Source organism: Pseudorca crassidens, chromosome 19, assembly GCF_039906515.1.
Source record: "Pseudorca crassidens isolate mPseCra1 chromosome 19, mPseCra1.hap1, whole genome shotgun sequence".
NCBI classification, from domain to species: domain Eukaryota; kingdom Metazoa; phylum Chordata; class Mammalia; order Artiodactyla; family Delphinidae; genus Pseudorca; species Pseudorca crassidens.
The window spans coordinates 53,252,109-53,279,315 of record NC_090314.1 but is presented as its reverse complement, the minus strand read 5'-3'; the positions used below and the strand labels follow the sequence as shown (position 1 = coordinate 53,279,315).

Genomic DNA, 27,207 nt, shown 5'->3' with positions numbered 1-27,207 from the left:
CAGGGCTCGAACCCGTGTCCCCTGAATTGGCAGGCGGATTCTCAACCACTGCACCACCAGGGAAGCCCTGTGGATGTTTTTAACAAAAATGTAGCATGTCTTTTCATATGGTTATTTCAGTGCATTTAAAATTATTTGATTTTGTACATAAAGAGATATCTGGAGGAATGGTCACCAAAATGTTTCTACTGGTTCTTAGATGGTGAAATTTGGGATGATTTGTGTTATCTTCTTATCACTTGAGTATTTTTAGTGAGTTTGTGTCATTTTCTTGGAAACCATAGTTTTTCATTTAGCATTTTATTTACACAGAGCTGTGATCATGCAGCTAGAATCCATCCACTCACTCATCAAATATGTATCTGTTATGCATTAGATGCTATGTGTGAACACTGGGTTAGCACGAGGAAGCACGTGGGCCTGCCATCCAAGAGCCCCGAGCCTAGTGGGAGATGTAGCCTGGGCACCAGCTGTCATCTGCGGAATTCTGTGGGGGCCTCAGAGCAGAACCTGAAAGCCTGGGGGGACCACTGGGCCAGGGAGGCAGGAAGGCGTCTGCGCAGGTCTGGAGGCATGTGAGCTGTTTGAGGAGGACAAGTTCTGTGTAGCTAGACATCGTCATGTTGGCGAGAGAGGAAGCTGGGGAGACACAAAGTAACGAATGGAGGTGAGGACAGGCAGGGTGAGACACCTACCCCAGACCACGGTGCTGGCTGGTTGATGGGGGCAGACACAGAGACAAGGGACACAAGCGTATTGGGGAGAAGCACGGGAGGGAGGCGAAGGAGCAGCGGCCATGATGCTGAGCTGCAGAGCATGGGCCGCCTGTGGAGGCCCTGCACCTCTGCCCTGGGGATCATCAGCTGAGGCCAACCTGACAGCTGAGACGGGCTCGTCTCCCAGCTGGACGGTGTACCCGAACATACTCCTCCCGCTGAGCAGCCAGCCCCTCTTGGGGGGTCTGGGCGGTGCCCCTCCATGTCAGTCACTCCACCACACGGGGTTCAGGGAGCTGCTGGCCAAGTGGGAGCAAATGTTCTTAAGTAGGGAAGTAACGTGAGTCAGATGTGTGGGCTGTGAGCTCGTGCATGTGCTCAGCACTCCGCCAGAATCTGTGAAGAGACTGATTTACATCGAGGAAAGTAAGTCATTGCCTACAAGGAATTTATTACCTAGTTACACAGATAATTAACATGCATGGAGCAACACTGAATAAATAAAAAGAAAAGTAAGCAATTGGTGGGCTGCCAAAGAAATCCCAAGTGAGATGCAGTTGAAAAAGACCTGAGCAAAGGCTGCTGTGGTCAAGACATCTTCATGGACAGGGAAGTTGGGCTTCGCTTGTGAAGACTGAGCCAGAACCAGCCCAAGACACGTGGGAGGCTGTTCCAAGTGGGCAAATGAGAGGAGACTGAGTTTGATATTTTTGTCCAACTGCGAGGTAATGGACCCAAACAGAGGGAACTAGTTTCAAAGTTTATTGTGTCAAGGTGATGGCTTTGAAGCCAAGTGGAAACTTTCTACCTAAGTCCATTGGCAGAGTTTTCGCCCTTGCTCCTTGGAGGCCTCGCGGTGGCCCATCTGGGGAGGCGTGGGCCACTGGGAAGCTGGTGGCTCCCAGCCCTCACCCCTCCAGCCATAGGAACTCTGCTTTCCTTTATTCCAAGTGAGATTTTGTTGAAATAGAGGGAACTATTTGAAACCACTGCAGCAGTAAGCAGAGAACCCTGTAGATTTTTGAACAAAGGTATACCGGGGGCTGTCACCCTGCCTAGTATGAATTGGATCAAGAAGGCCATTGAGGATACCTTTGCAGTGGGAGTGGTTACCAAAAGGCAGTGGAAGAGGTGCCTTGCAAGAAGCAGGAAACACGAGCTACACTTGGGGAAGAGATGAGTGGGCCCTGTCTCTGAGGGTTCGAGCTCTGATGGAAGAGAATCCACGGGGACTCTTGGAGTGAGGACACATGCTACAGGGGAGAAGATGGCAGTAATGAGGATGAGCTTGATTTTAGACATGTTAAATTTGAGCTGTGAAGATAGCAAGCAAGGGGTGAAGGCAGGTTGGGTCATCTTGTAAGATCCAGAAGCAGAGTCGCCGTTGCTGCAGTCAGGCTCCACACAGTGGGCAGTGCTGGAAGCTGTGGGTGAACCCAGATGTCGGAGGAGGTGAGAATAAATCCAATGGCAGACAGCGGTGATGAGGAGTTTGAGGAGGTGGCATGCATTTTCCAAGGAAGTCTCTGCTGGCTCTCTGCTGCATCTCCTTTGGAAGTGCTATCCACTTTATTTTGATCTCCATTTTGCATATGAGGTTAACCTGGGTGACTCAGAGCAGAGAAACAAGACACCAGAAGTTACCCAGACATGCACTGCTGGGACTAGAGTTCGTTTTTCTCATCTCCCAGTTCCATGATCTGTTCCTAAACTATAGCCTTTTGTGCTTTTCACATAAAAGTTAGTCCTTGATTAACACTGTGGGTTTAAATTTTAAAAGAACCACCTTGATTATTAATGAAATTGGGGGGAGGGGTAGGTGAAAGAAACTTGTGTAATGAAATGTGTCCTGGGCTTGACACTCTGTGCGGTGCCTTTCTTCGTGGCCCTGCATCGCTGACCCAGACAGCTTCCAGAGCGGGTTGGGTTTTGACGTCCTTAGGATCAATTACAGAAAGGAAAACGGAAACAAGTAGTTTCTGAAGTGACTTACTTCTTTCTTTATTTTTTTTTGAAGTGACTTAATTCTAAATGACATGAAAAGGGAGGGAAGTGGGACTCACTTCCACCTTTGTCATCCCAGGCTGCCGAATGCAGATGGGTCTGGCAGTGATTGGTTGATTGATCACTTTGAATGGTTCCCAGGTCTGTCTGAAATCAGTCGGGCAGATGGCTTGGTTTGTGGTTTCATGATGAGCTTTAGTGAAAGACATCAGTAGAATTTTCAGGAGATCATAGTGGGAGTCTTAGTTTTGCATTTATCTGCCAGCGATTGTCACAAGATGAGGATTTAAAAAACACACCTAAATGCACACTGACCTCCACCTGACAAGGAGTGGCCTCTGTTCCCTCCGATGGCTCAGCCACAGTGCCGGCAGCAGGGCAGCTCCTCACTGCTGGGGACGCAGCGGCCTTTCCCAAGGGTCAAACCCCAAGGAGCCAGCTGGGGCTGTGTTGCTTCACCTGACTTAAGGGGCACTGCACACACCCATGATGCGCTTGGTCCAGGTTTGGAAATAGACCTCAGCAGACCCTCCTTCTTCCAAGAACACTGTCCTGTCACCACCAGCTGTCAGGACGAGAGGCAGGTGAGTGGGCAGAGGAGTGGCATCCAATGCTGACTGCGTGCAGATGTGAAGACAAGGAGAGTGTCGCCACTGCCTCACTGCGGGGCTTTCCTCCTGATCGGCTCTCCTTGTATGTGTTCTGTGTAATTATGACGGCACGATATTTGTCCCACTTCTTTACTTAATGTTACAAAGCAGTCTTTTCCCCATATCATTAAAATATTCATAAACAACAGTTTAATAGCTTGTAGTTATTTCATTGTGGTTGTTCCATAATTAATCATTTCTCTATTATTGGTCACATAGGTAGTTTCTGACTTTTCACTGTTATAAATAAAACACTGCAAAACATACCTTGTTTCCACATTCTTCGTTTCTGGTTCAAGATTGATTCTTGGGAGCAGACTTAACTGAGGAAAGGATACAGATGTTTTCTGTCCTTCATGTGTCTGTCCTTTCCAGAAGGATTGTGCCAGCTGATACACCCAAAGGCGTCGTATGTGAGTGGCCACAAATGGAGCACCACTCAAAAGAGTGTCGCCCAGTTGTCTGTTGTGTTTTTTCTTCCTGTGCTCGAATTTCCCCACAGGGGGCGGGGAAGCAAGCCCAGCTCCCCTCACACGCCCCACTGGGAGGCCTGTGATGCTGCTGGCCCACCTCTCACATCCTCACCGCTGGCATTTTCAGTCCAGCGATGCTGCGCCCAGGACTACGTGTGAATTTAAGAGGTGGAATCTAGGCCTGACTAGGTCTGTTTTGATGTTGAACAGGTGAATGATTGTGTGGTGAAGAGCTGGGCCCACAGAGGTCTTCCCGTTGCCCTCAGCTTCTGGGAGGTGACCCGTGTCCTGCCTGACAGGAGTGTCTTGATTAGGGTGTGGGGCCCGTCCACTTGGAGGCTGAGAGCAAGGCTGTGGGGGGCTCCAGGGCCCCGGGGGCCTGCCTGGTCGGCAGAGCTCTGTGCCTGCTGTCACGGGGGTGCCAGAGGGGCCCACCCGCTGCTCCTGTGCAGATGGGGAAGGGAAGAAAGTGAAGTGGAGGCTGAGTTTTAAGATGTGAGGTTAGACGTACAGGAGTCTCAAAGATCACAGCAAGGCAAGGAGGTCCTCCTGGCATGGCCAAGTCGCCCCCCAAGCCCCTTCTGACGCGTCGTCGTCCCCTCACCCCTTCTCTTCCCACCTCCTCCTGCCTCTGTCACCTGTTTCCATCTCCGTGACTGTTTTGTTTCCTAGGATTCCCGGGCGGCTGAACGACAGGAGGACTCCCCTGGGCGAGCTGAACTGGATCTTCACGGCCATCACGGACACCATTGCATGGAACGTGCTTCCTCGGGGTGAGGCTGCCCAGCTGTGGACTGGTGGGAAGGCTGCTGCCCCGGAGTCAGGAGACTCTGGCGCTGGGATGTGAGAGAAGTCAAATGGGAGGACTGAGTTCCCCTCAGTGAAGAAACCTGAGGATGTGGGCGGGAGAAGGCAGGGACCCCAAAGGTTCTGAGAGGATGAAGTGAATCGCGCATCAGGTCGAGAGCAGTGCTGCAGGGCTAGTTCAAAGTGGTATCTGCTCGGGTCCTTAGTGTTTTCGGGGCAGACTCAGGGCTCATCTGCCTTCAGAGTCACACACCATCCATATTTCTTAAAACCCAAATTACTACTATAGTATAAGACACGTTTATGTTTTTCTGTGACCAGTTGGTTGGATTCTGCTGTTTGTTCACATTACATGTGTCATGTAGGTGCTGCCAGTGGAGAATGTGCATGTCAGTTCCAACCTGCTTGTTGCAACTTCTGGTAGAAGGATAGTAAAGTTGTATATTTGGCTTTAAATGCTGGACGTGAGTCAATGAAGTCACCTTTTTATCTTTTCTCTGCCCTCAGATCTCTTCCAAAAGCTCTTCAGACAGGACCTATTGGTGGCTAGTCTGTTTCGAAATTTTTTATTGGCGGAAAGGATCATGAGGTCATATAACTGCACCCCCGTCAGCAGCCCACGCCTGCCCCCCACGTACATGCACGCCATGTGGTAAGTGTCTCTCCCCAGACCAGCATCAGATTCTCTAAGGAGCATGGTTTTCCCGTTTCTGCGATAGTCCAAGTGTAAGGGAATTATTTGAACAAAATAGGAAGACAGGGCTCCAAACGTGGAGGCCTGAGTGGTGTACACGAGTTAACAAGGTCGACCCTCAGCTCTTCCTAAGTCCCCTGCAGAAGTGCAGGTGCCTCTAAGGGTCATCCAGGGCTGAGCGGGACCAGTGCCTACAGAGGCCCTGCAGTTCATAGCTCGGGGCGGAGAGGGCCTGCGGGTGAGTTTCTGACTCTGTAGGGATTTGTATTGAGGAAAGAAGCTGCCAGCTGAATTCATGAAGTGTATCCAAGATTGCTCCAGAGAATTAAAACTGTTGGGTTCGTGACCACTTAATTTGCACGCTTATTGCACACATATACACATGCTGTCACACACACACACGCACGAGTGTGATCTTTATGATACTTGTATGTTGATTATAAATTTCCTTCAAAACTGGATTACTGGGACTTCCCTGGTGGTCCAATGGTTAAGACTCTATGCTTCCAATGCAGGGGGCCTGGGTTCAATCCCTGGTCAGGGAACTAGATCCCGCATGCTGCAACTAAGAGCCCACATGCCGTAACTAAAGATCCCACATGCTGCAACGAAGATTCCAAACTAAGACCCGGCATGGCCAAATAGATAAATAAATATTAAAAAAAAAAAAACTGGATTACTGCTCTTTACACTACTGCTAGTAGTAAGTACAGTATGATAACAGCAGTAATAATGGAAATTGTTTTGAATCTAGACATTATATCTGAAGGTGTTTGGTTTCTTCCTGTTTCCTTGCTTTTGTGACACAAGCAGAATGTGAGGAAGTACTAAAATGGGGCGGTAACAAAGGAAAATGTGTCTTAGTCACATCCAGAGAGAAATCCTAATACAAAATACTTAAAAAGAGTAGTGATTTTTTTTTTTTTTTAATATGTGCATGACCACTTTCCCCCGACTCTGTAAACCCAGAGAACTAAGAAGGAGGTGGTAAACTCACCTGCTCTCATCCACTCAAGGAAAATCAGGAGTTAACATTCTTATCTGTGAGATAAATCAAGATGCACTATGCTGGCCAAGCACCAGACTATAATCAGAAATCAAGTTAAAACATGCCTCATCCATACCCTTTGGAAGAGCTTATGGAATAAACTGGAGAAACAGAGAAATAGGAGTAGACCGCACGAAGAGTCTCTGTGCAGCAGTTTAGATCCTGTGTGAACAGACTGGCAGGACAGCAGACGCAGTTTCCTTCACTCCATGAAGATTAGAACTGGGGAGGTGGGGTTGAAAAGCCTCTCTAATGCTTAGGATAAATAATTAGAAAGAAAACGCACATTTCTGAAGAAGGAGATCCTAAAACAGCCTTATCCTTTAAGTAAAGTGATGCCTTAAATTCTATTTTTTCTGAACCAGGTTTTTATAAAACATTTATTATTAAAAAGGAAAGAAAAAAGAGCTGAACAGGGTCAGTGCTGCGACTAGTCATGGATGGAAAACTAGTTAAGCCACAGGAAATGGGCATCACACCAGCTGCCCAGTGTGAATGGCCTCCTGGGTGACTGGGGCCACTGGCCAAGCAGTTCCCCCCAGGAGGAAGAAATACAGGGTGGACGCGAGGCGCCAGCTTTTAGCGAGCTTTTAGTCCTTCCCTCCATCTGCCCACCCCACCAACAAGTCCGTGGGACAGTCTTCCTTCTTGTGCATGTTTCTCTGGATATAAAACTGCCTCCTCTAAGATGTGCTCAGCTGCAAAGGGTAAAAAACAACGTGTTGTCCCAGAGAAGAGAGTAAGGAGCACAGCCTGAGCAGAGAGCAGACAGAACAGACAGGGAAGATGACAGCAGGAGAAGGGGACCCAGGGAGGAAGCACGCAGAGATGGCTGGTGCGGAACAGTCACACCTGTCTCTCTTCATCATGTCATAGATCCTTCTCTAGTATTGGCCTCTTAGAACATTTCTGAATTCTGGGATTTGTATAAGTGCTGTTTAATATAAGGTCCAAAGTCTAACAGCAGTGTCTCATAATCCCTCCCGTCTCTGTTACTGATACCTTTCCATGCCCTACTCTAAAACTAGGAACATGGCCCTCTTGCCTGCAAGTTTAGCTCTCCATGAATCTCATAAAACAAATCCTCATTTGTATTTATTTGTTGTACAGAGAAACGTGAGCTAACACAGCAACCCACAGAGGCCCAGATGAACATGTGGAAAGCCTCCCGGGTATCCCGGGGCGCATGGAATTGCTAGCAGTCATACATGCACCCTTGGGGTCTTTCTACTTCCCTGGTTCCAACCTCCCTGCGCATTCCAGGGCCCCTCTTCAGCTGATATGCACCCTGAAGACTTGAGTACAATCTAGTCCCTCAGCCTGCATGGTCCTCCATCCTGCAAAGCTCACTGTCTGTGGCCTGATACCCTCTCCGCTCCCTTTTAGGCGAAGCCTGGTTGTTGCACGTTGGGTTCTGTGGGAAGCGGACTCAGAGGTGGGGGTCAGCATTAGGATACTGTGAGGGAGGGCTCTGGGGATCACAACCCTGGACAGGGAGGCGGCCTGACCCCTGACCCAGGCTGGACCAGCACATTCCCAGCCGGCATTGTTGGACCCTGACATCTCCCGCGTCACTCCAGCCCCTGCTGCCCTGTCCACTTTGCATCCACCCATTCCAGCTCAGGAGAGGGACTAAGCAGGTTGCTGAGGAAGAACCAAGGAACGGGACTGGTGAGACAATCAGAGAGGCTTTGAAAAAGAATGCCGTTTGTCAGAACATTAGCTATAAAAGGGGAAACCGGGGAGAATCCCAGTACCTAACAGAATGGGGATGTAATTGAGATACATATATTTGAAAAAATGTAAGCCATCTTAAAACTTTGTGAAGATTATTTATTATTATACAAAATATATGTTAAATGACAAAAACAGAACACCAGACTGTATCAGCAGTATAATTACCTCTATATTATGCATGGGAAAAGGGCTGGATAAAATTATAACAAGATGCTAATGGTGCTAATACCAGGACAGGAGGATTGGAATGAGAATGCTCCCTTTTAAAAGTTGGTAGAGGGCTTCCCTGGTGGCGCAGTGGTTGAGAGTCCGCCTGCCGATGCAGGGGACACGGGTTCGCACCCTGGTCCAGGAAGATCCCACATGCCGCGGAGTGGCTGGGCCCGTGAGCCATAGCCGCTGAGCCTGCGTGTCCGGAGCCTGTGCTCTGCAACGGGAGAGGCCACAGCAGTGAGAGGCCCGCGTACCGCAAAAAAATAAATGAATAAAAAAAGTTGGTAGATATTACTTTTGTAATTAAAAATCTATGTGTAGATGTTTTAAGCCTTTGAAACACTAAAAGCTATTTTTTAAAATTAAGTTATTCAGGTTGAAGTCTCCCTTGTCAAAAATGCAAAGCTGGAGACAGAAGAATCATTGTGTGCTTCTTTGCATGAAAAAAAATGTAACTAGTAGAATTCCCTGAGGTTTAGTACCTGCACTTGATCTCATTTGGTATTTTTTAAATGTTGTAGAAAGAGCTCATTAAAATCCTGAGTTGGAAATCATTCACATGCATTAGACTCGTCCCATATTTGTTACTGTACCGCAAACGTACAGCAAACCAAATGGGATTGTTACTGAAACAACAGTTGCAGGGATAATTTAATTTAACAAGTAGTTGCATACTCACTATGCACAGGGCATTGGGAGGCCTTGTAAAGAACATAAAAAGCCGTTCTAAAAAGGCATGAAATCATGCCTGAGTATTTATTGAGTATCAAGCACTGGCGACCCAGCCTGGGCACATTGTGCGTTTCCAGGTGGGCGTCACGCCCTTGCACACCCAATCCTCCTCGTGTCACTGCAGACACAGACTCAGGGTCGGACCATGTGGGGTCCTGGTATTGTGTCCAGCTGCCACATTTAACATGGCCCTCTGATTGGACCGTGCAACTGTGTTGTAGATCTAGGGAGGAGAAAACCACTCAGGGTGAGTGACAACGTTTATTTCTTTATGACATCATGCAGAATTGTCTCATGCCAAGTCAGAGACCGGAAATACTTGGTGTAAACACTGGGTCAGGCAGCTGTATAGGGCATGCAGCCACGTTGAGGGCCACTGACTTGGTTAAGATGGAAAGACTGCCACATGTTTTCCCTCCTCCTCTGGGGATAGTTAGAGGTAGTGGTTGGAATATCAGTTGGTAACACCAGATCCAATGGCTTTACAAATGGGGATTTGTTCCTCTTTCCTGTGTGGCTGAGTGGCTCACAGGAGGGACACGGATCTCTGCTCTTCCCCGCAGCCGTGTGTGGTGCCTGGTCTAGGGAGGCTGGGGATGTGGTCTCTGTCCTGGGTGGCAGGTGTCCTGCTCAAAGTCCTGGCCTTAGGGGAGGTGGGAGAGCGGAGGGAACAGGCAGTGGGCTCAGATGCAAAGGCAGGAGAATGTGAGGCCCGGAAACCTGGAAGGTCATGCTCGCCTGCACTCAGGTTTGCCAGCTGCCCCTGAGGTCTGAGGCGCCGCATGGGCTCCTTGCCAGTGAAGCGTTGCCGTGGGCTTTCAGCAGAGCTCCTTCGGGTGCTGAAACACTCAACAACAATGCCCATAGCTCTTTCTCCCTCCTCGTAAATAGACGAAAGTTTGTACGTCCCCAGGGAGTGCACAGCCAAGGTAGTCGGAAAGAGCATTTGGAATAAATAATTTGCCATCTAGTTACTATATTCCTTGGGTGGTGATGGAGAGGTTGAATTTTCAGCAGGGGGAGGAAGGGAACAAAGCCTAACAAAAATTGAGGTTAAAACACAAAGTCACACACGTTCACACTTTGCTTCAGGCAGGGGTGCCAATGATGAAATGCTCAGCACCCGGCTTCTGTTTAATTTTTGATGCAAAGCCACCAGGGAGCCGTTTGCCTTCACTTTCAATTTCAGCAGGTCCTGAAACCTTGCATTTCTCCATGGTAATAACCTGTGCGTTCCTTCCCATCGAGCGAGCCTGGCTGGCTGACTGATCGGTGCAGATGGAGCCGGGCGCTCTTGGAAGGCTGTCCTCCCAGCCCACTCCTTGGGTGCCTGCCATCTTAGGCCCGTTTCCTGAAAACCCGAGCTCTTGCCTGGATGGCACGTTCTCCAGGCCGTGATTCATCGGCAGCCCACGGCTCAGAGCCCGGCTGGTCTGCGCCTCGGGGTGGGGAGGCCCGGGATCCTCCCTCCCTGGGGGCGCAGCCTGTGCGGCTGGTCACAGGGGCTGTGGGAAGTGTGAACGCGGACACCTCCCAAGTTCCGTGCTCGCCTGGGTGCCATGGCTCAAGGTTTTACAGGACTTGCTTTCCCACTTTCCCTTAGTGAGAATCCCAAATTAAGACTCCAAGTTTGTTTTGATTTTACCCTAGAAAATGTAGCCACTTTTAACCAACTTGAGTAAATGCTCAGCAGAGGGTACCGTTGTGCTGCTGAAAAGGCTGCCATGTGATCTAGGGCTTGATGGGAACTCTGAGGTCCCCAACCTGACCCTTTCCTTTTGTAGAGAATCAATGACCACAGGCCCCAGAGGGAGGCCGGCTAGCCCCGTGCCAGCCTGCTGCTCTCTGCCGGCCTCAGCCTGGGGCTTGCCGCAGCCTCACTGCTGGCTGGCAGTCTGTTTGGCCACTCGGTGTCCAGTAGATCTTAGGTGTTCTCCCACGTCCTCTGCTTTCCTCCTGTCCTCCTCGGTGCCTTGAACGGAGTCCCTTGTCCCCTCTCAATTAGACAGGTGTGCCCCTCCAGTCATGGCCCTGCCTTGGTCCCGGTGACAACAGGCGGATCCCTCCTCCGGGGCTTCCTTTCAAGCCAGCAGTCTCCTCTGAGCTGCTTTTCTGGCACAGAAGAGTGCGGCTGGTGGGGACTCAACCCCACTGAGTGATTGGACCCAGGTGGGGGGCCAGCCCTGGGGAGCCGGCAGGCCCAACGGGCCACACTCAGAAGATTTGCGCCCAGGCCCCGCTGCAGCTGCGTCAGGTTTTGTTTCACTCCTTGGAAAGGACTGAGGCCGCCCCAGTAGGTCTCGCTAGGGCAGCCTAGTTCCTCTGATACTCTGTCTAGGACACCCCAGTAGGGACGTCTTTAATGGGTTAGAATTCTTCTTGCCTCGTGATTTTGAGGAGATGGTTCTGAAAGAGGGCACAGAAGCCAGCTTTACAGAAGGTGCAGTTTCGGGGTGCCCACTGTGTAGCAGCTGTAGCAAGACCATCAGCTGCCCTGGACCCCCTCTGCCCACATCACCTCCCCCCAACTGGTACACACTTTCTTCTAACTCTTGAAGTTAAAACTTTTTATTTGATTAAGTTCAAGGAATCTTTATAGAGCTTAATTGCAATAACTGACTTGACTTCTGCCTTAACAGAGAGTAAGTGTCTCCCTCAATGCTGCAGAATAACCATTTTGCCTGCAGTCTGGGCACTTACTGAGCATATGGGAGCTATTTATTGCCCGCACTTTGAGGAACTTTTGATTATCTCCTGATTGCCTCTTAATTAGATTGGTGGGGGAAGGGCGTGCTTGTGCAGAAGGGGCCAGTCTGGGAAAAAAGAAATATATTCCACATATTTGAAAAATGAAAACGAGTTCTCTACTCTTTTGTTCATCTTACATTTTTACTGTTTTTCTGCATGTTTTCATTTTTCATTCTTGTTTTGATCCTTTATCAAGACCCATGAATAGGTGCCTCTTGCACACAAACAGGCAGTTATTAGTCTAAATAAACCTGACATGGAATCCTTGAGTGTGTCAGGAAATTGCGCTGGGAAGAGATTGCAATACCAGAAACTAAACCCCTTGTTCTGACCATCACTTTCTTTCCACGAGGAGCACGTTTCTAAAAGAAAGGGGGGTCAGAGTTAGAAAATCGTTATATCCTTGGGAATCCGCACTTGAATCTGGGACCACAGAGAAAGTAAGAGGATCGTTTGTGTCCAGTTTAGAATCGGTGTTAAACATTGCCAGGAAATAGTAGGCCTCTGTGTGTGTCCCTCCGTGTCAGCCACCCTCCGAGGCCTTCATGGGACCCTGTGTGGGAGACGCTATCTTTAGCCTGCCTCACAGGTGGTGAAACTGACCCTGGGAAGGTGACACCATGACCCAGTCGGCACCACCTTGTCTTGCACATCTTGTAAGCGTGCGGAGCTGGGTCCGGCGCCACAAGAAGTTGGAGAAGGTGGCCAGGACTACTCATCAAAGAGGCTGCTGCATCCCCAGCATACAGAGCACCACCTGTCTTGTCCCAAGTGGTTTGTGTTGGGCACAGGTGCCGACCACCCACAGAAGGGTGCAGGGGCCTGGCAGTGGGTGGGCCGAGGCGGACCCTTTCTCCCAGCCCCACCTGGCCCTTCTCTGGTGAAGCGCCTTGGCCTGACCATGGCTTTTCATGGCAGGTTTGTGTGTGATGCTGCCATGGTCCGGTCACCCAGTACCCCAGCTGCCATCAGCATGGGCAGGCTGCCGCGCTAGGTGGGCTCAAGTTGGGGGAAGAAACTGCATTAGAAAGTGGACAAGTCTCTTTATTTTTCCTGAGCTTTTTCTCCTTTCAATTTGAAGAGAAAAACTATCATAAACAAAATGGCTTTAGCTAGCTGAGAGTTCCTTACCTCCTGTGCCCTTCACCAGCGGCTCTGCCCCGACTCAGCCACCCACAGGCTGCTCTGCTGTTGGGTCTCTCTGGGTGAGCCCGTCAGTAATGCTTTTTGGGTTCCTCTCTGCTCTCCCCAGGCAGGCCTGGGACCTGGCTGTCGACATTTGTCTCTCCCAGCTGCCGACCATCATCGAAGAAGGCACGGCATTTCGGGTGAGTCCTCCCAGGGCATCCTGCGTGGTCCACTGCGGCAGCTGCTTCTCTGGCCACCTGGTCTGCAGAGCCCCTGGTCGGGTGTCAGAGACAGCCCTCACCCACCTGGGAGAACATGCATTATCCAGAAGCTTAAAAGATTGCACCAACCAGGGGTTAAAGTTAGATTATGAAATGGTCAGCTCTTAAAAATGGTCAGCTCTTCTCTGCAGTGTTGCTGTCATAGGTCTGCTTTTCTTGACGTGCACTCCCTGATCCCAGGTTCTCAGCCTTTTTACCACGAACGGATGCTCTCGACTTGCGGCCCTGCTGCCCAGTGGCCAGGTGAAGCCTCTAAGGCTGAGGCTTGGCCCTGAGGGGATGTCTGGTCCCCATGTACTTTCCTAGGTGGTGGTCTGGTCATCCTCGAGTTAATGTCGTTTCACTTGTGGCTCCTGAGGCAGGCAAATCGACTCTCCCCCCACCCCGCCGGGGGTCGTTACATCAGCTCACCAAGAACCCCCTGTTGCATCCCCTGCACATACAGCCCCTCCTGTTTTCATTCAAGATTTGTTCATTTGATGAGCGTTTGCTGTGCGTCAGACACCACGTCTGGGTGCACGTGGGTGAGACCCGGTCCCTTCCCTCAAGTAACCATTGAGAAAAGAGAAAAGCTACCCATCAAGTTAGAGCACAATTAGATCCCCCATCTGACCCTCCAAGGGACCGGGCAGGTGTTCAGGACTGGGGGAGTGGTGGGGGGAGCCGGGAGGAAGCAGGTGGCTCCAAGCTGTCCACTGAGGGGACGGGTTGGAGGGTGGGGCTTGGAGATCGGAGCCACTGGCCTTTTCTCCCCACACCGTCGTCTCTGGGCGCCATTGGAGAGACCACAGTGGGCAGCTTAGCCCCCCGGTGCCTCAGTTTCCTTGTTTTAAAACGGGAACTATAGTTGTATCCAATTCAAGGAGCACGTGAGGACTGGAGGACAGAGCCTGGTACGTGGTACATGCTGGACACAAGGGTTCCTGGCCCTTGGTGTATTCACAAAGCCCTGACTGCAGCCAGAGGCACCCACGTCTCACTGCAGAGGTTTTTAACTTTCAGTGCACATCACATCAGTAAGATTGAAAGGGAAGCTTTCAACCTTACTGAGTCAGGGGCCTGGGTGCGTGTGTGTGTGTGTGTGTGTGTGTGTACACATATGTATTTCTGTGGGGGGTGTATGTGCATATATATTTGTGTGCCTGCGTATATCTATGGGGTATGAGTGTGTGTGTTCTCTGTGGGGTGTGTGTCCGTGTACATGTGTATACGTGCGTGTATGTCTGTGACGGAGGGGGAGGGTTGTATGCATGTGTGTTAACTCAGGTGATTTCGATTCCCCCCGAGACTGGGGTAACTGGGCTATGAGGCCCTCCCTCTCTATCTTATCTTTCCTCCTTCATTGCTTGAATTTTTTTCCCATTTTATTATGAACATTTTCAAACCTACAGCAAAGTTGGAAGAACTCTGCATCGAGCACCCGTGTGCCCACTGCTGGGTCCTCCACCAGCACTTGCGGTGCCTGCTCCAGCAGCTCGCCGCTCTCCACCCACCTTTCCTTTAACGCACTTACAAGGAAGTCGAAGCCAGCCTTGCGTCTTGAACCCTGAAGTGGGCGCCGGCAGGGCCTTCACTTGGCTCTCGCCTATATGTTTGGCATTGCCTGGGAGACCCTAAACCCTGAGGCAGGGACAAGTCTCCGTGGGGAACAGTCCTGGCCTCCAGCTCCTCACACGCTCCACCGCCACAGGGACAGGGCCTGTCACCACAAACATGTGTTCGGGAACCTCGTTCAACTCATGCTTTTTTGTGCTGTGTGCCTGGTTTTCCTTTGTACCGTCAAGGGGTCAGAGCTGCACACCTCTCAGATAAAGCCCCACGGTTCTGTCCTCACCCCTCCCTCCAGTGCCAGGCCTCCTTTCAAGCGTCTTCAGCTTCATTTCTCATCTACTAGATTCAGGATTCTGCCTCTGGGAATAATCTCACCAAATTGTCACTGGGAGGGATACCTGGTGGAGGCCACACGCTAGCTGTTTTATTTAGTTTTCATTCTTTTGGAAGCATAACATACACATAGAAGATTGCAGGCATCGTAACGTGCAGCTTGGTGAATTTACAAGTTGAGCACACTCGCGTAACCAGCACCCACTTAGAACATCAGCGGTCCCCCGATGCCCCTCCTGCTCTGGCCACCACCTCCGCCAGGGTGTGTGCTGCCCTGAGGGGTTGGTACTTGGGTAAATAGAATCCTTGTGTCTGGCTGCCTCCACTCAATGCCAAGTTTGCTCCATTCACTTGCAGCTCACTCCTATCACAGTGTGGAAACCCCAAAGGTCATGGTCTATCCCATGGACCTCACGAACTGTGCTGGCCACTGCCCAGCCGAGACGCTGGAGCCTGAGACAGAAGGAGAAATCAGTCATGCTGGACCTGTCTTTCTATGAAATTTTGATATTTTGTTCATTATAGATTTTTATATTAATTTTTATTTTCTTAAGTATTGCATTAAGGTTTTTTTAATCTGAATTACTATGTTTTTTGGTGCCCCCTTAAATTTTGTGCTTGAGGCGAGTGGGTGGATGTGGCCAGGTACCGCGAATTCCTCGTGCTCTGGTGTGTTAATGTCAGGTGTGCACACGAGGAGTGGGCTTTCTGGTCACCAGGTGTGCATATTTTCAGTTTCAGTACAAACTGCCGGACAGTTTTCCAAAGTGGCTGTGAGTCAATTTCCAGTCCTTCCCACGATGTATGAGAGTTTTAGTTGTCCCATGTCCTCATCAACACTGGATGTTTTCCACCTTTTGTTTTGTCATTTTGGCTATTCTGGTTCATTATGTAAAGGTATTCATTGAGATTTATCTTGTATTTCCCCGATGGTTAATAGAGTTGAGCCCTGTTTCGTGTTTTTATTGGCTTTTTGAATATCCTTTTTTATAAATTGCCTGTTCAAGCCATGTGATCCTTCTTCTTTTGCATTATGTTTCTTATCGATTTGTAGTGGTTCTATTTATATTCTGAATACAAATCCTTTGTCACACATTGTGAATATCTTCATTCTGCAGACTTGATTTTCACTTTTTTAATGTTTTTACTTGATGAACAAAAGTTTCTTGTTTTACCATATCCAGTTTACCAATGTTTTTTCTTTTATGGTTAGGGCTTTTGGTATCCGTTTAAGAAATCTTCACTTACTGTGAAACAGCCAACATAAGTGTGTTTGGACTGGGGATGGCAGGTGAGAAGAGTAGGAGTGTGTTGAGATGAACTAGCTCTCCTCCCTCCCCACAGTGACCTCACAAGTCACGGTGGATTGGCCCCAGGGTCAGGCGTGGCTCTTTGTGCTCAGAGCTGGCCTTTCTGCTCTTAGTCCTTCGCGCTTGGCGCCTGTTTTCAGACCCCCCAGCCCGTCTGACACATGGGCTAACCACAGGGTTGACCACCTGGCATCAGAATCGTCCCAGGAGGCCCAGGCCACATGGCCACATGACTCAGAGCCTCTGCCCACGATCTGTGAGCTCTCCTCCAGAACACTCATCCTGGGTTCTGCTTCTTCCCCCCCAAGAATCTACACGGTATTTCCGGGAGGTAATCATGAAGATTTGGCCCAAAACATCAACTCTGTGAATAATCTCAGGCACTCATGGGGCAACTCTTGAGCTGTTCTGTGAAGTGTTACTTAAAATGCTGAACCACACTTATGGTGGGGTGCTGATCTGATCTGTCATCTTCCCCGTGGCTTTAAGAAGCATGACAAACCTCACAGCATACTTCGATGGGCAAAGGCTTTTCCCTCTTTGTCAGCTTTAGGTGAAAAGATCAGGAATGTTTGTCATTCGGGACTGAGCGGCTTCTTCAGCAATGAGCAGCGTGTTTGCATCCATAAGGCAAAACTAAGTGAAGGAAATGGGGGGAGGTGGAATTATCTGAGTTTCCCGACTTCCCCTCCCAGACTGAAGGTCCCCCTCACTCAGTACAGCTGGGGAGGGAGCATTTAACAAGATTATTGTTTTTAAACCAATTTGTGAATAACTCACACTTAAAAACAGGAAAATCACTTTGGGGGCTCCATCCCAATCCCCAAGTTGCCCTCCAAATTTGATTAACTTCACGTACACTGACTTTGCAAGAACACGCATTCCTAAGTGTGAAAGTCCTCTGCCGAATTCTCATGCAACACTGACTTCTTTACAAGGGCACGCACCATGGCTCTGACCACCAGGCCCCTCTGTGGAGGGTGCGGTGGGAACACACCTGGTCTGGCTCACAGCTCTGCTGGAGCCGTGCCCACGGTTTGAAGTCCTCTATGCGCACACTTCCACACGTGCAGGAACCTGGGGTTGCAGCCCGCATCCCTGCCTTCCCACCCACCCTTCCTTACACAAACACCCGCTTTCCCCCTGGGGAGACAGAGTGGGACAGAGAGGAGTGGGCTGGAGGCAGAGATTTGGAATTCTTTCTGTCTGGAGCTCAGGGACAGCAGAGCTGGGTATTAAGTGGAAATGCCTATGTAAGACAGGAAACCCAGCAGTCCTACTGCTTGGTCTCTCAGTTCCCGGACCTCCTTCTGACAGCCTGGGCCCCCTCCTACCTGAGCCGCTACTTCTGCAGTTTCCCTCATCCTCGTCATCTCCACTAAAGGCATCCCCTCCGCAGTGCCTGCGCAAGGACAAGCCACCCTCCGCACCCCCACTGCCAAGCTGGGGAAGCCCACTGTGACCTGCTGCGGTCACGACCCTCCAGGTGCCTTAAACGCTGCCTGGCAGGCTGCCCGGACGCATCTCCTTCCTTCCCGTCGCCTCTCCGCTCGCTCTTCCCTCCATCCACAGCACCTCCTTTTCCCACCTCGCTGAGAGACAGGAGCGATAGAGGGATCCTCTGTAAGTCCTGCCACATTGGCCTTTGTCCTGCATCCTGGCCCAGCTGTGTTGCATCTCCTGCTCCCAGCAGTGCTACCACCAACCTGTGCGCCAGGCGTCCACTCGCCAAGGCCCTAGCCCAGCACCTCCCTCCTTCATCAGCAGTTTCCCCCTCTTACAAATACGCCCTTATTCTCCCACCTTTAAAAAGAAATTCCTAGTCACGTGACCCCATCCACTTTCCCGCCTCCACCTCCCCATGTCTCTCCTTCCCCTTTGCAGCCAGATTCCTGCAAAGAACTGTCTATTCTTGAGCCTCTGAATCATCTTTTCTTCTGTTTGAACCCAGTCCGGTTGTGCTTCTGCCCACTACCAGGGCCCTCCTGTTACATCCTTAATGGTCTCCAGGGCCCTCCTTGTCACCATCTGCTCGGGACCTTGGTCCTGCCTGACCCTGTACAGTCATGGAAGGTGCCGACCATGTCCTCCCCCTAAAACACTCCTCCCTGGCAACCTGGCCACCACCCACTCCTGATCCCCCTCTGCTGGCCTTACCCTTGTGTCTCCACCTCCTTGGCCTCTCGCTCTTGGGGGGCTCCAGGGCTCAGCCCAGGGTCCCCTCTGTTTCTCACTTAACTTTAAACTAGATCTGTCTCTCCAGCCCAGACCCATCTCCTGGGCTCATGTGGGCCATCATCCCCCAGATGTCTCGGTCGGGTGTCCAGTAGGCACCTTAAACTCAGTGTGTCCAAGCTGAGTTCCCCACGTGCTCCTCCCAAACGTGCTCCTCTTTCAGTCTTCCTGCCTCAGGTCTTGGGACCCCGCTTCCGGGTGTTTAGGCCCAAGCCCCGGCATTAACCTTACTGCAACCCTCTCTTACCCACACCCAGTCTGTCCTTGCAGCCTCTGGCTCTGCCGTATGAAACGTCCTGGTCTGACCATGTCTCACCACCTCCTCTGGTATGGCCCAGCCCTGTGTCCCCTCGCCTGGATGGTGGTGGCCGAGTGGAGTCAGGGCTTCACAAAGACACACGGCTGAATCGATGGTGGGGGTGGCGTATAAAGGCAGAGCCGGGTGAAGAAGGAGAGCCCCTGACTAACCCTCTGCTCGTCCCACAGCACAGCCCCTTCTTTGCTGAGCAGCTGACCGCCTTCCAGGTGTGGCTCACGATGGGCGTGGAGAACAGGAACCCACCTGAGCAGCTTCCCATTGTCTTACAGGTGAGTGTCTCCAGGTGAGCCAGATTGATGAAGGAGCTAGAAAACCCCGCAGCCGCCCAGGAGGGAACTAGTTTATTGGGGCTGAGTGTGCTGGTGTGTGACAGCCCTCCTGCTTTGGAGTTAATGCCTCCTTGTCTCCTGGGCTCGCCTGGTGAAGTCACTGAAGCCTCTCCCCCCCCCCAATTAAACACTGATCTGGGCTGTCGTCAGCTGCCCTCCCCTCTCCCCCCATTGCTGCTGCCAGCAAGCTCCGTTCCAGCACGGCTCTGGCATCAGTGCCCCTTCTCTTTGGAAGGACATGAGATGCAAATCAACTGCAGAGAAAATGGGAGAGCCTGAGCAAATTACACACGTAGGTCGTGGCTCCGCTCCCGGCACCTGTGGGTTGCTCACTTCCAGGGGGCTGTGCCTCGCGGTAGCTGTGGGCTGTTGCACTCTCTGGCTGTGCCGTCAAGCGCAGTCACCCGTGTGGCCTGTGTCAGTGTTCACGCGGCACCTGGTGCCCCACGAGTGGTTTGGGAGATCAGTTTTGTGGGTCTCACCCAGCTAAGTTTTGGGTAATGAGATGGCAAAATACCAAACTTCGTCACAGGCAGGAAGTTTAGGAAGTTTTCACAGAACTTTTGTTTCAGTTAATGTATATTTATGGGGCAGGTGTAGGGACCAGGTCATGACATAAGCAAAGCTGTTTTGCTCTGAGACAGTGTCAAATGAGATGTAAAACCACTGTCAGTGTAGACACCAAGGCCTAATAATTCACTTTAGGCCCTGGAAGAGATTGTGTGCAGTGGGGATGAGGCAGTTGGACTTGGGTGAGAACTGTGGACGGTTGTGGGAAGGGCCGTGCCCGCAGCAGGAGGGGCTGCATGTCCAGTTAGGAAGTGGGGTCTTAAATTCTGAGAGCTGGCTGGGAAGACCATCACCTTCCCCTCAGAAAGCTGATTAGGTTGCTTTGCCTCACCTGCCTGAGGACGAGGCCTTGCCTCCCCCCAGGAGGGCCCCACTTTCTCACCATGCTGCTGACCACGTCTCGCAGAAGTACCATTCATCTTCACTGGGCCCAACGCGCTCTCTGAGCGGCTCCCGCCGCCAAGGACAGTTTGAAAAATAGGTGAATGGCTGATCCCTGTCCCACCTGGAGCGTGGCGGGCCCCCTCCCTGCATGGTCTGCTCTCCTGCTCTGTGCTGACCGCATGGTGGGCTGGGAAGGTGCCTACGACAGAACTGAGGTCTCATCTGGCTCAGGACTGTGTGCCGGGACCCAGGCAGCAGAGCAGTGAGAGCAGTTTGTGCAGTTGTGGAAATGCCACCACACAGCCTTGTCCTCGTGGCTTGATAATTACGTGGGCACAGGGTGTTGGTCAGGATCCTTCCCTGGAGATATTTTGGTGCTTTTTCTGTCTTATGACTGCTTATTTTCTGACATTGTGAAAAGAATGCAGAAATTATTAGTATTCCTCATGTGTGTTTCTAGATTAGTTTGACTATCTTGAGTTTGCAAGGTGAGCAATAAACAAATTTTCAAAACAAAACAAAATGAAAAGCAACGATAACACAACAAAGAAAACTCGCCATTTGGCCGGAGCCCACGAGTTCTCATGCAGCGAGTGGAAGGCTGACGGGGCTATGGGACAGCAGTAACCGGTTGGTTGCTGTGCTCCCCAGCTCCTAGGGTCATCCGAATTTTCATGAGAGGAGACTGTGGCCAGCCTCCACTGACCTTCCTATTATTTCAATAATGTGATAGATAAAATTGGTCCTTTCCAAGCAGGGGCACAATGCCCAGCACTGAATCCTGCCTGGCAAACAATCCTGTTGTAAATGGCCTCCTATTGACTTTTTCTATAATGTCCCATTTACAACCCACACGCCCTCAGGGAAAGAGAAGACCCAACTTCCTGATGCCAAAATGAGGGAATGACTCTGAAAGAAAAGAAAGGGGCATCTTCTGTGCGATCTTTCAGACGAACGAAACCATAGGTTCCTCATCATTCTGATGGGGGATCTGTCTGGGCTGTGTCCCACCTGGATCAGTACAGGAACCTGTACTTAACAAGAAAACCCAACACAATGCAAAGGAGAGCTTGCTTCATTTGGGGTAGCCTGCGGTGTTGGCTTCTTTCTCATTAATTCAGTTATTTTACCAGAACCTGGGCCCCATTATCCATAAATTATCCCCAGTGCCTTGGTGAGTCAGGAAGTGTTGCTGAAGGGAAAAAGAATTTTAATACAGAGACGTCACAGCTTTTCCAATCCCTGCTACTTTTTCCACTGCCAGAGAGCGTTTTCTCCCTCCGAAAACTCAGAGGCATTAACTGAGGATCATTGGGGTAAAATGAACTGTCTCCTCGGGCTGATCTGCAGCCTCTCGTGTAGATGTAAGCGTGAACGTACGCTTTTCCTGACCAGTCCTGATGTCCTTTTTCACCTTTTAAAAATACAAATCAACAGAAAGGACGGGAAGGAAGATTCTTGAGCCCTGCCACACTGCAAGGCCTGGCCCCGTGGTCTCCTGGTCTGGTGGCCCTGCCTGGACTCAGCATTACTGTCTGCACTCCCTCAGTGGCCCATGTGCAAAGAAGCCCCAGGCAGAGAAGGAGGAATCAATGTTGTGGAAAAAGAGAGGGAAGAGAGAAATTTTACAGGATTCCATGTTAGTACCTTTATACAGATACTACAAGTCAGTGTGGGCATTTCATTAGGAAACCCTGTTTGCTTTCATGCCATCATTTTATTTACAAATAGAATTTTTGGTCTGAAAGTACAGGATTATTATTAGATGGCATCAGGATAATAACTGGGATGTTATTATTACACATATTATATTCATCGGTGGCTCCAGCATCTCTGATCATCAGATTCCTGGGTCCACCAGGCCAGGACTGGAGCTTGAGAATCTGGTTTTTAAGAAGCGGCTCTATCCAGCAGTCTCAGCGCAGAAGCCTGAGTGCGTTTTTGTGCACAAAGCAAATGAAAGGTTGTTGCCCTAGCAGCTCTGTTTTAGTTTGGGTATTTGTATCTCCATTATTAACCTTCAGTTTGGGTTGCCACAGACAGAAAGAAATCCGAGTAACTCATTTAGTTCACCAACGTTTATCTCTGTAATTTCCCCCGGGGCCTGAGGCACACTGAAACAGGAATTTTTTTTTTTTTAAGTACAAATACAAACAAACAAAAGCCAGTCCTTTTTTAAAAAAGTAATTTTAATTTATGTTGGGCCTCAATATTTTTAAAATGTAAATCAACAGAAGGAATCACAGGAAGCAGTAACGTTTAGAAAAACCAGTACTTGACATTTTCCCTAGGACTTGTTATTGATGCTGTTTATTTTCCAGTGAAACATCAATACCCACAGCACAAAACCCTGCATTGCTGAGGGTCTTGAGTCTCTGAGACAAGTGGGCTGTCTGTTGATGCTTTAATGTGTGTTTCGTCAACACGGACAACAGAGTCAGGAAAGATCGCATTGCAGTAGTGATGGTGATGGTTTCCCTTTTACTTTTGCCATCTGTAAATAACGTTGTAATGGAGACCTCTTACTGCTGGTCAGTGCACATGAGAAACAAACAATGCGAACTACGCGTGGTTAGGTTTCTTGGCCCAAGTTGCCATTTCTTCCACTGCAAAGTGCTCTGCTATTTACTTGAAAACACAGAGCTTTATTCACGTTGACAGTGTTTTAAATAACAAAGGGAATCAGTAAATAGAATCTTTAAAAGTGTTAGATGTGTTTGATGTCTTTGATTTTTGAGGAATTACACCTGCTTTCACAAACCTAGTAAATGGAAGGTTCTGCTCGCCCTGGATCTCTAGAGACTTGAACCTCCGGCAGTTCCGTTTTCTTTAAAAACAAATAGGGAAAAACAAATACCGTATGCTAACACATATATATGGAATCTAAGGGAAAAAAAAAAAAAGGTCAAGAAGAACCTAGGGGTAAGACGGGAATAAAGACACAGACCTACTACAGAATGGACTTGAGGATATGGGGAGGGGGAAAGGGAAGCTGTGACAAAGTGAGACAGTGGCATGGACATATATACACTACCAAACGTAAAATCGATAGCTAGTGGGACGCAGCCGCATAGCACAGGGAGATCAGCTTGGTGGCTTGTGACCACCTAGAGGGGTGGGGTAGGGAGGGTGGGAGGGAGGGAGACGCAAGAGGGAAGAGATATGGGAACCTATGTATCTGTATAACTGATTCACTTTGTTATAAAGCAGAAAGTAACACACCATTGTAAAGCAATTATACCCCAATAAAGATGTTTAAAAAATAGGGAATTCCTTGGTGGTCCAGTGGTTAGGACTTGGCGCTTTCACTGCCAGGGCCCAGGTTCAATCCCTGGTGGTGGAACTGAGATCTCACAAGCCACACAGCACGGCAATAAATAAATAAATAGTCAATCAAATCGCTTCTGAGAGATGGAGACATCCTGTAGCTGGATGCTGACACCGAGACTAACATTCATCACACCCCTCATACCAGACCGCGTTGTACCAGACAGGCTGCATCTCATTTGATTCTGAAAATAAGCCCAAGTCACATGTTATCTCTCCTCTTCTTGATGAGGAAACTGAAGTGTCCAGAGGTTGTGATTTAAGCCACACTGTGAGGAAGTGAGATAGTCACGTCAGCTTGACTCCAAAGCCCATGCCTTTCAGCCATCTAACCTTGCCCTCCAGATCTGTCTTTCCGCTGCAGTGGCATGAGATAACCCATGAGTTAAACATGGGAAAGGGATCAGTGCCCGTTCAGATAGGCCCCTGTGAGCAGCCCCACATAACCTCTCCCAGCTTCTTGTTTGGAGAACCTCAACTTCTCCAAACATAAAATGAACCACTCGGTCATCCGTCTCGAAATAGCGATGTGGAAACAGGCTCCAAACCAGTGGGAAATGACATTCCAGCAGCTGAACCCAGCCACCTCCGCTTCCCTGACCCCTGGGCTGTCCGCAGGCTGGGAACACACGCTCTCGCCTCCTCTGCAGCCATGGGCCGCGCGTCCACCTGGGGAAGCTCCCCAGCCTCCCCCCTCCACCCGGGAACCCCTCCTCAGGAGCCTCGTGCTGCCGGGACCCTCCCCACTTTCCACTCCCTCCAGCATCTCCTGCCACCTCCTCTGTCCCCCACCTGCTGACCCTCCCTGCTCCCCACCCTCCTCCCGCCAACCCGTATTCACCCCTCAGAGGGTAGCCCCTTGAACCACTGCTCTGGCTGCGCCATTTCCTCACCCCTGTTCAGTCCCGACACCACGGTCCACATCCCTGCAGCCAGAGGGTCCTCTTCACGAGTCCCACTACTGATCCTCACCTCCCGGGAGCAGGTACACAGTTAAAACCTCCCCGCCTTCTCTCCCACCTCCCTCGCTGGTCTCTACCCAGCTTCTCCCTTGCAGACCACCCCAGGCTGGCTGGTCCGTCCATCTGTTCTTTCCTCTTGCCTCATTCCAAATCTTCTCTTTCAGCGGCTCCTTTCCCTGACCCCTATTCCCCCTCCTCCAGCAGGCTTTGTCGGTCATGCCCGCCAGCTGTCTTGGAGTCTGTTTCTCCCCATCGGTCATGGCCACGGTCAAGTCCACCCATCCCACCCCTCCATCCATCTTCCTGCCAGCCTATTGCCCTCAGCAAGCACATTGGATGGGTCCCTCTGCTGCTCTTCTTAGGAAAAGCTGAAGCCCTTAGCTTGGTCTGCAGGTCTGGCTGGTTCTGGAGCCTCCCCCATTAGACTGGCCACCTGCCCTTCCTTGGGGAAGGCCCACACTTTCCCAGCCCCTCTGCCTGGAACCTAGGAACCCCACATGTCACCCACTGGGAGGGAGAGCTTTCAGACCCCCAGGTAGGGAGTGGCCCCCAGTTGTCTGTTCGATGGTTATTGCAGTGTGGCTGCGGAATGTCTGTGTCTGGGCCAGGTGGTGATGGGAGGGGCCCTGCTGTTCCCAGTTGCACCCAGCACCGCACCCGCACACAGTAAGTGCTCTGTTCATGTGACCTCTGGGTAAACATCGTGAGGGAAAACTCAATATAAATGACTCCATTAAAGTTTAAAGCTTTGATATAACACAGGAAGAAAGAAAAAAATACGTGGCAGAGGTCGCTGTTTTTAATTTACAAAGAATCCTTTCATATCAAAAAGAAAAAGCCAGACATTTAAGTAGGAAAATAAGGACATGCATGGCCAGTTTACTAGAGAAAGAGCCTATTAACCTATGAAAAAATATTTAACCTCACTTGTAATCAAAGAAATTCAGATTAAAAGAGCATTTTATTATTACCTATCATGTTGGGAAATAATAGTGTAACGTGGGCTAATATTTTGCTGGTAGCTTTTAATTTGATATTTAATAGAACTCTTGTGGGTGGGTCTTGTGTTATGAATTAGGAAATTAAGGTTCAGAGAAGTTATTTTCCCAAGGCCAAGTAGCCCGTGAGCACCAGAGCAAACATGTCCTGGTGCCCGGTATTCAGCCAAGGCTTGGTGGGCAAGTTGGTTCAGCTGGAGGGCAATCTGGTGATATAAGTGTGTATGCTCTGACCCTGTAATTTTACTTCTCAAGTTTATCCTAGGGGAAGGGGAAAAAAACGTAAATGTGCAGAGATCTACCTGGTAGAATTTTTATCACAGCATTGTTTACAATAGCAAAAATTTGATAATAATTTAAGTATCTAGCAATGGGGAGATTGTTTAAATGAATTATGCACATTTACAGAAAAGTTCAGTGCTGCCGTTGGCAGCCATAATGGTCAGACGTATCTAGCTATGTGGAGTGAGAGTGAGGGTGTATCATTTAGTCAGAAAGGAGATGAGAAACACAATAGTATCTTATCGAATTTAGAACAAACGGGACGTTGTACATAGAGAACAGTGTCTGGAAGTGGATAGACCAGTGTCATCAGTGGATATTTTCTTAAATGAGGTTATAAAGTGTCTGTTCTATTAGTTCCTACAGCGTACACATAGTTTACCTGTTCATGAAGAAATGGAGCATTCCCAGCCTGTGTAAAGCATGAGCCATAGAGAAAGGGGCACCTGCTGACCTGGGAGAACAGCCCCTGGGGATGCTCATCCTGGCTCCGTGTTGCGGGGCAAGGGGTGTTGCGGTGACACCGCCTCTTCTCCCTTCCAGGTGCTGCTGAGCCAAGTGCACCGGCTGAGAGCCCTGGACCTGCTGGGAAGATTTCTGGACCTGGGTCCCTGGGCGGTGAGCCTGGTGCGTGCTTCCTGTGTCCGCAGTGGGGGGCACGAGACTCCACGTCACCGTCTGACAAATCAAGGGACCTTGGCCATGCGGCCAAGGATGACTGTGGGGGTGGCCGTTAAGCCTGCAAGCTCCCGTGGACCTCGCTTTTTGCACCTTCATTGTCACATTGTTGGGCAGCCCTTTCCCATCCGCTGTTAGGCTTCACCTTTGCAGGACAGACAGTGTCCTTTAGGGACACTCTAAGGGGGGGCTCACCCCTGCCAGGCCAGGAAGCTGGCAGCCTCTGGGCTGAGTCCCCGGCCACCCGCGGCGTGTGTTCTCCTAGGAGAAGCCTGCGAAGCCTCACTCGCCGTCCTTTCACTGTGGTTTTAGGCACAACTCTGAAACGCTTTTCTATCATTCTATTCACAGGAGAATGGAAACAGCCATTCAAAACACTGACAAAAATAGAGTCAAAAGTGATCCATTTTTTCAACACATAAGTCACCAGGGAAAGAGATCAGGAGGGACCTAGAGATAAAAGGGGATTCAGGAGATCCACCACCAGGTGCAGGGTCTGGACCTTACAGGGCTCTATTTGCAAATGAAAGTTTGAAAGTTAAAATTTGAAAAATTAATAATCATGAAACAATTAGAAATTTTACATGAACTGAATATTTTATGTTATTAAAGAATAATTGTTGAGACTTCCCTGGCAGTCCAGTGGTTAAGACTCTTTGCTTCCAATGCAGGGGGCGCAGGTTCGATCCCTGGTTAGG

At 50.0% G+C, this 27,207-nt stretch overlaps 1 protein-coding gene across 6 annotated transcripts in view; it reads left to right on the top strand.

Annotated features, from left to right (window-relative positions):
- RPTOR (regulatory associated protein of MTOR complex 1) overlaps positions 1–27,207 on the top strand; it is a 342,781-nt gene that overhangs the window by 239,862 nt on the left and 75,712 nt on the right. For all 6 annotated transcript variants that reach the window (XM_067715878.1, XM_067715876.1, XM_067715877.1 and 3 more), the window contains exons 8-12: positions 4,516–4,616; positions 5,158–5,302; positions 13,075–13,150; positions 19,147–19,248; positions 26,375–26,458. In XM_067715878.1, coding sequence (XP_067571979.1) covers positions 4,516–4,616; positions 5,158–5,302; positions 13,075–13,150; positions 19,147–19,248; positions 26,375–26,458 — 508 coding nt within the window. The remainder of the gene's footprint in view (positions 1–4,515; positions 4,617–5,157; positions 5,303–13,074; positions 13,151–19,146; positions 19,249–26,374; positions 26,459–27,207) is intronic.